The sequence below is a fragment of the Ornithodoros turicata genome, chromosome 3, assembly GCF_037126465.1.
Source record: "Ornithodoros turicata isolate Travis chromosome 3, ASM3712646v1, whole genome shotgun sequence".
Taxonomy (NCBI): Eukaryota; Metazoa; Arthropoda; class Arachnida; order Ixodida; family Argasidae; genus Ornithodoros; species Ornithodoros turicata.
In genome coordinates, this window is record NC_088203.1 from 7423125 (window position 1) to 7432038 (window position 8914).

General features: G+C 48.5%; 3 protein-coding genes across 3 annotated transcripts; all 3 read right to left on the reverse strand.

Moving 5' to 3' along the window:
* Positions 1–558: 558 nt before the first annotated feature.
* On the reverse strand, positions 559–6282 carry LOC135387917 (uncharacterized). Its single transcript, XM_064617130.1, has 5 exons — positions 5886–6282; positions 5409–5816; positions 2149–2915; positions 1681–2088; positions 559–897 (listed from the first exon to the last, which is right to left on the reverse strand). Exons 3-5 carry the CDS (start codon positions 2461–2463, stop codon positions 637–639), a joined length of 984 nt encoding a protein of 327 aa, XP_064473200.1. The 5' UTR covers positions 2464–2915; positions 5409–5816; positions 5886–6282; the 3' UTR covers positions 559–636.
* Positions 5340–6194, reverse strand: LOC135387722 (uncharacterized). Its single transcript, XM_064616820.1, has 2 exons — positions 5886–6194; positions 5340–5816 (listed from the first exon to the last, which is right to left on the reverse strand). The coding sequence occupies exons 1-2, from the start codon at positions 6192–6194 to the stop codon at positions 5340–5342; spliced, it is 786 nt and encodes a 261-aa protein (XP_064472890.1).
* Positions 6283–6637: 355 nt separating the features above from the next.
* Positions 6638–8914, reverse strand: LOC135389851 (testicular acid phosphatase-like). The gene is made up of 3 exons (XM_064619887.1): positions 8386–8914; positions 7904–8311; positions 6638–6946 (listed from the first exon to the last, which is right to left on the reverse strand). Exons 1-3 carry the CDS (start codon positions 8698–8700, stop codon positions 6692–6694), a joined length of 978 nt encoding a protein of 325 aa, XP_064475957.1. The 5' UTR covers positions 8701–8914; the 3' UTR covers positions 6638–6691.

Sequence of the window (8914 nt, forward strand, 5' to 3'; positions counted from 1 at the left end):
CCAAGATCACGTGATACACGCTCAACAGAAAGCAAACACCACGGAGCATTTATTTCGTATAGAGCAAACTTTTTTCGTCGTGTCCTCCACCAACAGTACTGGAAGCACTCACAGCGCAAGTCCATCAATGTTGTGGCGTCCATCAATGTTTGTGTCCAATGGCAATGGGTCTCGGATAATCTTCTGGACGACTAATTTACTTCAAAGACTTTATTTATTTAGTCAATACCTGCTGACTGTCCAGTTTAAATTCAGAAACCTCTTCTTCTTCTGCCCCATATAGAATGGCACCAATAACTCTTCCTCACCTTCTTCCTCACAGACACTCACCGTGCTTCACAAAAGGACATTAGCCGAGGCATCTAGTATACTAGAGTTCGCGGGATCTTTGCGAAATAAAAATAATAAATTCCGACCACCCCTCCCTTTTACTCCGTTATACTGGCTTCATGTATTGCGAGGAGTTTGTAGTCAAGGCTACAAGACTGTTCGCCATATGTGCCATTGGTACTCCAGACATCTAATAGTCATGTACAAGACATCGGCCACCCCGAAGACAGTAGCCAAACAACTTACTTAGTGGGATATTTACGTATTTATTTTCTATGCCTGATGGCTGTCGCCATTCCAGAAGTGCTATCGTTCCTCGATCTTCCTCAATATACTGTGAAGTTCCTGCGTGAGTGCATGGACAGTACACGGGTTGGGGAGATTGTCCAGCTCTATGGACGAGTGTGCTATGTCGGTGTAGCACATGACGTGCACTCTGGGCTCATCGTTCTCCAGGAAGACCTCAAAGAAGAAGGCTGAGCAGAATGGCGGACGCTGGTCACACGTCGAACAGAGCAGCCGGATGAAGGAAAACACCACGATGTCCAAGGTCGTGAACAGGTGCATCTGAAATACAGGGTAGACCGTGTCATTACGAAGGAAACGATAATACAAATCAAACTGCAAAGATTAAGAAACTAGGTGAGGGTTTGAGACTGGCAAACAACCGCGAAGGCACAATGTTAACCTGTTCTGGTCCTGAGTTCGAAAGTAAAGAGCTATACTCTCTCTATGATGATGATGATGATGATATTGATGATTATATAGCTGCCGACACCACCAGCCCTGCTGCTTTTGTATTCTAGGTGCCGGGCACACGAGCGAACAATCCAGCCAGGTCAGATCAGTTTTCTGTGTTTAAATGTCAAAATGAGTCTCGCTTCAGTTGGAGCAACAATACGTAACTTTAGTTTGAGACGATGAGAGAGACGATTTTGAGACGATTAGTTTGAGACGCTACCCCAATGCTGGTGGTGATGCTGGGAATGAAATCTCGAGCCCATTCGCAATAAGGATCGAAATCAGATGGTGTCCAAAAAGGTCAAAAGAGCTTAGATCGTTGTGGGCTGGATTTAGCGAAGGACCAAGCAATTTTGATAAAGAGAGGGGGCGAGAGTCCAGCTGATTAAGCGATACAGAGAGTGCGGTTCGGGAAGGTTGGCAGTGGTAGTCCAGTTGGAAATTAATTTATAATTTCTATATTTTTTGAGTGAACAGTACGATAATGTTTCCGTACTTTGCTTTCTTTGCAGTTCTCCTGAAATCACCTAAGTTTGCCTTCAAGGACATGCCAGAAAAATTCTACCCTTCTAGCACCAAAGACAAAGTCATCAGCGTCCATGCGTGTACCTTATCTGGCAGCTGCCCTTTCTTCTCGAACTTCTGTTCCAGCGTCTCCAGCAGGCGCGTCATGGCGTAAGTCGCAATGCGTTTCTTCGCCCCAACCAAGGACATTTTGAAGAGCCGGTCGTCGGCCCAGATAATTTCTGGCCAATGGCACTCAGCCCACTTGGGTATGGGATGGCCGTTGTGGACGTGCGTTACGATACTGTCCAGGGATTGCGCCACAACCTTTTCTGGCTTCGTCGGCGACCCCGAGTTCTCGACCACGTAGTCCACTATCTGTCCAATAGTTTGGAACTGACCTACGCAGCGCTCCTGCATCACTGAAGTATAGTTTTCCATTAAGGCCGATGTCTCAAGGCTGTCGTAGTCAGTCGTATCCTCGACAGGTATTACATCCTTGAAGCCCAGGCCCTGAGAAAAGGAGTTGGGTCTGAGTGTAATGGTTACTGGTGAGCTGGTCCAAAAGCTTACCTCTAATATGCGACGACAACTTTGAAGGGACACAGGTTGTTTGTTGCAAGTAGCTCGTACTTCGCCAGGCTGATCCTTGAGAAGATTCGGGTATCGTTCCCTGATCACCTTGCCCACATTATTGCACTGCTTCAAGCCTGCTTTGGTCAGCTCACCGTAGCCTTCAGGGTTAGTCTTAACGAGCTTCGAACAGTGGGTAAGCGGTGTTCGTTCGCCGTGCCTGACAAGAACAAACACGTATTCTACCCTCGGAGCTACATCGATGTGGGCTTTGGCACTGACTGGAAGTGTTCGGAAACCAGCATGATGTTCCATTGGTGGTTTGTGGTCCGCTGGTTATGACGCAGGTCCCGCTGCCAAACACCAGGATGTTGCTCTGGCGCAAAACTCGAGAATATGATATGCGCTCCAAGGTTTTACGTTGCACGCTACGTACCAATGGCGATGGGGTTCTTAAGGACTTCTTCTTCTTCTTTCCCATGGAGAATCTTCTGTCCATTAGCCACAATGGAGATTGACCAGGGCGAGGCAGGTGCGTGCGTTTTTGCAATTTCCTCTCGTAATTCTACGTATACCGCAACAACTCATGGCATGCCTTCCTATTATGTGACTCCGGTGTGGCAATACGTTTTCCAATGTCACGTGACCAATCGTGACGTCACGTTTGGTCACGGTCATCTGTGTTCTGCCCTCTCCTCCTTGTGCTTCTTCTTCACCAATGCCGTGGCTGTGATCCACGAACGTGTGGCAGCCAGGGCTATACGGATCTATGTAGAATGAATATGTCCCTATGAGTAACTATGTTCTCAGTCGGCAGTGGACTGGCATGATGAGCTTTAAATCCCGCCCCAGGACGGTAGCATAGTGGGGGATGTAAACATTGCTTACAGCACCGTCTGTCGGACATTTCCGGCGCACGTCAAAAGAACCTCAGGTGGCCGAAATTCTCCGCTTTCTTGTCCTGCTGTACTATCGTGAGCTCACGGGAGCGCGTGGCAGATACCCTCGTTCGTTACTTACGGCGGCGCCTTGCGGCTCATTCTGAGTGGAAGGAGAAAGAGCGTTGCCGTACCTTCTGTTGCCGTCACACCCGCCGCACTCCGTTGACAACTGATAACGGCGAGCGACGCGATTACGACCTGAGACCCGATCTTCAGCTTGTCGTTATCTTATAAAGCGCGTTAAATACGTCACTTCATCCCATGATTTGCCACGAGCTCTTACGCGAGCCTATCGAAATGGCTTTGGAGCGCGCGAACTTTAAAGTGTCACTACGGACAAAATCTCGTGTCTTCAGAGTCCCACCAAAGTTATGTTACTGAAATCTTCCTGCCTCACTTTACATTCCGGCAAAATATTTTGGCTCTACGTGACGCGAAAGCTAGAGAAATTTAATTTTTATTTTTGAGAACTGTGACGTCATGTTAGGTTCTGACAGAGCGCTCGGCTCTCATCTGGCAACGCTGTTGCCCTTCGAGTCTTTCGGGGCGGCTCACTTTTTGCACTCCGGTAGCGGAGCCCCACGTGACATACCGTCCAACCGCTCCGACCTTGGGGAAAACACAATGGAGGGAGAAGACATCTCTCCCATTTTCCCCTCTTTCTATCACCCTCACGTGACTTCTCCACCAAGTGACCATCCCCGGACGAGGGAGTCTCTTTTCGGCTGTAGTTCGAGTCACGCGGGCTCCGCCTCTCTGCGAACGTCATATGTCACGTGAGAAGGTCGCTTTTGCCCGTGCGCTGGCCGCTGGGGATTCTTCTAGCTGTGGAAAGATGGGCACGTGCTCGTAGCATTGTAAGGTAAATGCTTTTTACGCGTAGCACTGCATAGCCTTGCTGGATGGACATGATATGAGTTTCTGTAAAACCGACAGAGGTTCGCTACACTGAGTGCATTCAGGTGGTTCCTCCTCTCTAGCGAAATTGGGAAGTGTCTGAAGTTTCACCGCTTCCCCACGCCCGAGCCGTAATACACCCACTGACGCTGCCCCGGCCAAAATAGGGACGCCGATCGGCGATACCGCTGGGTATCTGTAACTCAAAATAATTCATACTTTAAGGAAAGCTTTGGTTCGTTTGTTAAACCAAGCATATCATTCCAGATTGCAAGCAGAAGAACAACAACACTCGTTCACTAGTCCTTTCTTCGCAGGCACGATGGGGGGTATGTGTGTGTGGAGAGAGGGGGGGATATATTTATTAGACCAAAGAAAAAAAGGGGGAGAAAACGCAATATGGGAATCAGGGTTTTGAAGTCTTTTTTGAAGTTCGAACTCCCCAAAAAATCTCATAACTTGCCCTGCTTGCAAACAGTTCTGCCGCCGTGCACATACCCATCTTACCTCCCCGTCTTTTGTCTTCCCGCCATTCCCACCCCATCCCTTGCTCTCTTTCCCTCATCACGTGACATATGACGCACGCCATGAGGCGGGGCCTGTGTGACTCGAACTACAGCCCAAAAGTCCCCCCCCCCCCCCGGACGCTGGTGTCGCTGCTAGGAGACCAATGCCCTCTCCAGAACATGATATAATTGCAGTTTGTGCAACAACAAACAACGTTGGGCTAGTTGGTAAGGGTACGGCATGGTAGAAAAGCGCACAGAAGACACGGACAAAGGACGACGACACCACCTGCGCTTGAGCGCAGGTGGTGTCGTCTTCTTTTGTCCGTGTCTTCTGTGCGCTTTTCTACCTTGCAGTTTGTGGTCTTATCATTACGTCACTCGCTTGTTGCGTCACCGAAACTTGTGGAGGCTCAGCAGATCTTCAAAAATTCACAGCATTCGTAAACAGGATTGAAATTTCGCGTATAGAATTCTTGAGACACCGCCTTTTCGTGGACTAAATAAAATAAACGTTGTTTTCCGAGTCCGGAGTGGCATGTCAAATATAACTACAACGATCGCTATGAGAAAGTTTTAATGTGTACACTGCTTTCTATGAGATACTATATGATGATGACTATATATCCGTCGACTCCACCAGAGCTGCTGCTTTCGAATTTTTTGCGCGTAGCGCACGAGCGATTAATTGAGTCAGACCTGGCCAGTTTTCCCTGTTTAAATGCCAGTGTATTTACGCCTATGTTTTAGAGTGGAATAATTTGTAATTTTCGAGTGGGTAGTACGTTCATTTTGTTTCGGACGTTACTTTCTTTAAAGCACTCCTGACGTTCCCTCAGGTTTGACTTCAACAACATGCCAGAAAATTCAACCCTTGCAGCACCAACAACAGAGTCGTCAGCGTCCGTGCCTGTACCTTATCTGGAAGCTGCCGTTTGCTCTCGAACTTCTGTTCCAGCGTCTCCAGCAGGTGCGTCATGGCGTAGGCCGCAATGCGTTTCTTCGCCCCAACCAAGGACATTTTGAAGAGCCGGTCGTCGGCCCAGATAATTTCTTGCCAATGACTCTCAGCCCACTTGGGTATGGGATGTCCGTTGTGGACGTGCGTTACGATACTGTCCAGTGACTGCGCCACAGCCTTTTCTGGCTTCGTCGGCGAACCCGAGTTCTTGACCACGTAATCCACCATTTCTCCAATGGTTTTGAACTGACCTAAGCAATGCTCCTGCATTGCTGAAGTATAGTTTTTCATTAAGGCCGATGTCTCAAGGCTGCCGTAGTCAGTCGCATCCTCGACAGGTATTACATCCTTGTAGCCGAGGCCCTGAAAAAGAAAGTTGTGTCTGAGACAAATGAGAACTGGTGAGCTGATAGAGCTGTTCCCAAGGCTTACCTTTAATATCCGACAAATACTTTGTAAGGATAGAGGTTGTTTGTTGCATGTAGCTCGTACTTCGCCAGGTTGACCCTTGAGAAGATTCGGGTACCGTGCCTTGATCACCTTGCCCAGATTCTTGCACTGCTTCCGGCCTGCTTTTGTCAGTTCACCGTAGCCTTCAGGATTAGTCTTAACGAGCTTCGAACAGTTGGTAAGCGGTGTTCGTTCCCCGTGCCTGCCAAGGGCGAACACGTACACTACCCTGTCAGTTACGTCAACGTGGGCTCTGCCACTTGGCGAGGGTGCTTGGAAATGAAGAGCCATTCCGAAGGTCGGTGGTGTTCTGACCCGTACGGTGGCGCCCTGCCGCACGTTTTGCCGTTAAAAGCGGATCGATGACGATGACGATGATGATGATGATGATCGTGTTGGATCGAAGCACGATCTCTGTACCGATGGCGATAGGGCTAATGAATACTGATGTGTCCACCACTGATTAGTCCACCACTTTGCGAAACCTCGAGTTCGAGGACATCGGAAACATTTGCTCCATACTTCTTGTAGTCTGTTTCCTAAGCCTCTCATACCTGCATTCAGCGCGTAGGTGTTTTTAGTCCACGCAGGTCGTGCGTCAGTGTTGACATATTCGTGTCTCAAAATACGCCCCAGGGCATCCATTGCAGCAGGACGTCAGTTCTGTACTAGACTATAAAGTCGCATGGTTTCGAAGCTTATGTAGTGACGCCATATGCTAGACAACATACGTATTGAAACATTGCTTATTATTTTATTTCTTACTGTTCTCCTTCCCAGAGGCGCTATCACTTATTGATTTTTAATATGCGACGCAGTTCCTGCGTAAATTCGTGCACACTGCACGGGTTGGGGAGATTGTCCATTGCCACGGATGCGTGCACGGCTTCACTGTAGTACATAAGGTGCAGCCTGGGCTCGTTCTTCTCCAGGAACACTTCGAAAAAGAAGGACGCGCAGAATGGGGGCCTCTTATCGTAAGTTGAACAGAGCAGCCGCACGAAGGAGAATACGACGACATCCGACGTCATGAACAGGTGCATCTGAAGGACATTGAAGGGGTAGAATTTAGAGGACGTTCTTTTATCAGGCTAAACGGTATCAGTACACAAACAGAAGTATATGACGGAAGGGAAGTGACACAAGGGAAAGGGATCGCTAGGAAGAAGCCCAAGCAGCACAATGTACTGAAAGTTGTGTGCAATAGGGGTGGACGGTATCAATGTTCTTTAGTTTCACGAGTCTGTTCAAGGCCTTCAACCTACCCGTCCACCCCTATTGCACTCGACTTTCAGTACATTGTGCTGCTTGGGAGGACATTCTCTGCCAAGCTGACGATTTTTGTACCCGTTAGTGCAAACAGTAAGCAATGAGCTCGAATGCTTTTGCACCTATGCCTCCATTTAGTAAACCAGACCTGAATGGTGCCGATATCGTTGGAAGACGCTAAGTGAAAAAAAAAAAGTTAAATGTGATATGTCTATAAGAGTAATAAAACAGCTGCTTATAGCGTGTATATTGAAGAATTTTCTAGCAATGACTGAAATATTTGCGAATTTTCATGCATACATGTAATAGAAAAAGTGTGACGACGAACTGTTACGGCGGTCTCCTATATGATCATCTGGTGGTGCAGAACGTGTGAGCTAACGGCTAGGGGATAAAATTTATTCGAATTAGTATTGTACCTCGAAGTTCAATATGCACATTTTTTTTAACCCGTGCGTTACATATTCTCGCCGAGAGAATGTCGATATGCCGCATGTCCACCTGCAAAAACGGTATTTATGATTGTTGTGAAAAAATCATGGTGTTGCAGCAACAACAACAACAACAACAACAAAAAAAAACTATTATTGAAGACAAGAGCGGTCCCGAATTATATATGTGGTGAGTGTTTCTCATAACGGGTCGCGGTCTAACTAACAGCTTTTTTCGCCATGCAAACCGCGCCATGTGGTAGGACCTGCCGAATGCCTGCCGAGGCCTAGCCTGCGTACCTTATCGGGCAGCTGCCGTTTCTTCTCGAACTTCTTTCCCAACGTATTCAGTAACTGCGTCATGGCGTAGGTCGCAGCCCGTTTTTTCGCTCCGGCCAGCGACATCTCGAACAGCCGATCGTGGGCCCATATCATTGCCTGCCAGTGACCACTGGCCCACTGGGGTATCGGATGTCCGTTGTGGACGTGTGTTATGACGTTGTCCAGAGACTGTAGCACTGCCTTTTCTGGCTTCGTCGGGGATCCCGTGTTCTTGACCGTGTAGTCCAATATATCTCCCATGGTTTTGAACTGACCGATACACTGCTCCTTGATCATTGAAGAATAGTTCTTCGCCAAGGCCGACACCTCAATGCTGTCATAATCCGTCGCATCTTCGGCGGGTATTACATCCTTGAAGCCTAGACCCTGAAAACGCAATTGGGTTGCAGACAAATGGAGGAATTCCTGCATGGGCTTGTGGGGCCACCCATACGGCTTACCTTTAAAGTGCGGCGGACACCCTGAAAGGTTCGAGGCAGTTTGTTGCAAGTGGCTCGTACTTCACCAGGCTGACCCTTGAGAAGATTTGGGTACCGTTCCCTGAGCATCTTGCCCAGGTTCTTGCACTGTTTCCGGCCCGTTTTTGTCAGTTGACCGTAGCCCTCAGGACTGGTCTTGACGAGCTTCGAACATTGAGTGAGCGGTGTTCGTTCGCCGTGCCTGCTAAGAACGAACACGTACTCTACCCTCGAAGTTACATCGACGTGGGCTTTGGCACTTTCTGGAGGTGTTCGGAAACCAACATGGCGTGCCATCGTCACGGCTGGTGTCTTTCTGGTGGAATTCGCTAATTTTGACGCAGATCCCGTTGCCAAACGCCAGGAAGTTGCTGCAAAATGTAGAATTATGGCACGTGCTCGAAGGCGGATATACAAGGCGCGCGACACTTCCCTTAGCCGCAATGAAGCCAATATTTGCTGAGATACAGCGCCTCTTCCGGACGATGAACTTCTTCTTCAGCAAGGGGGA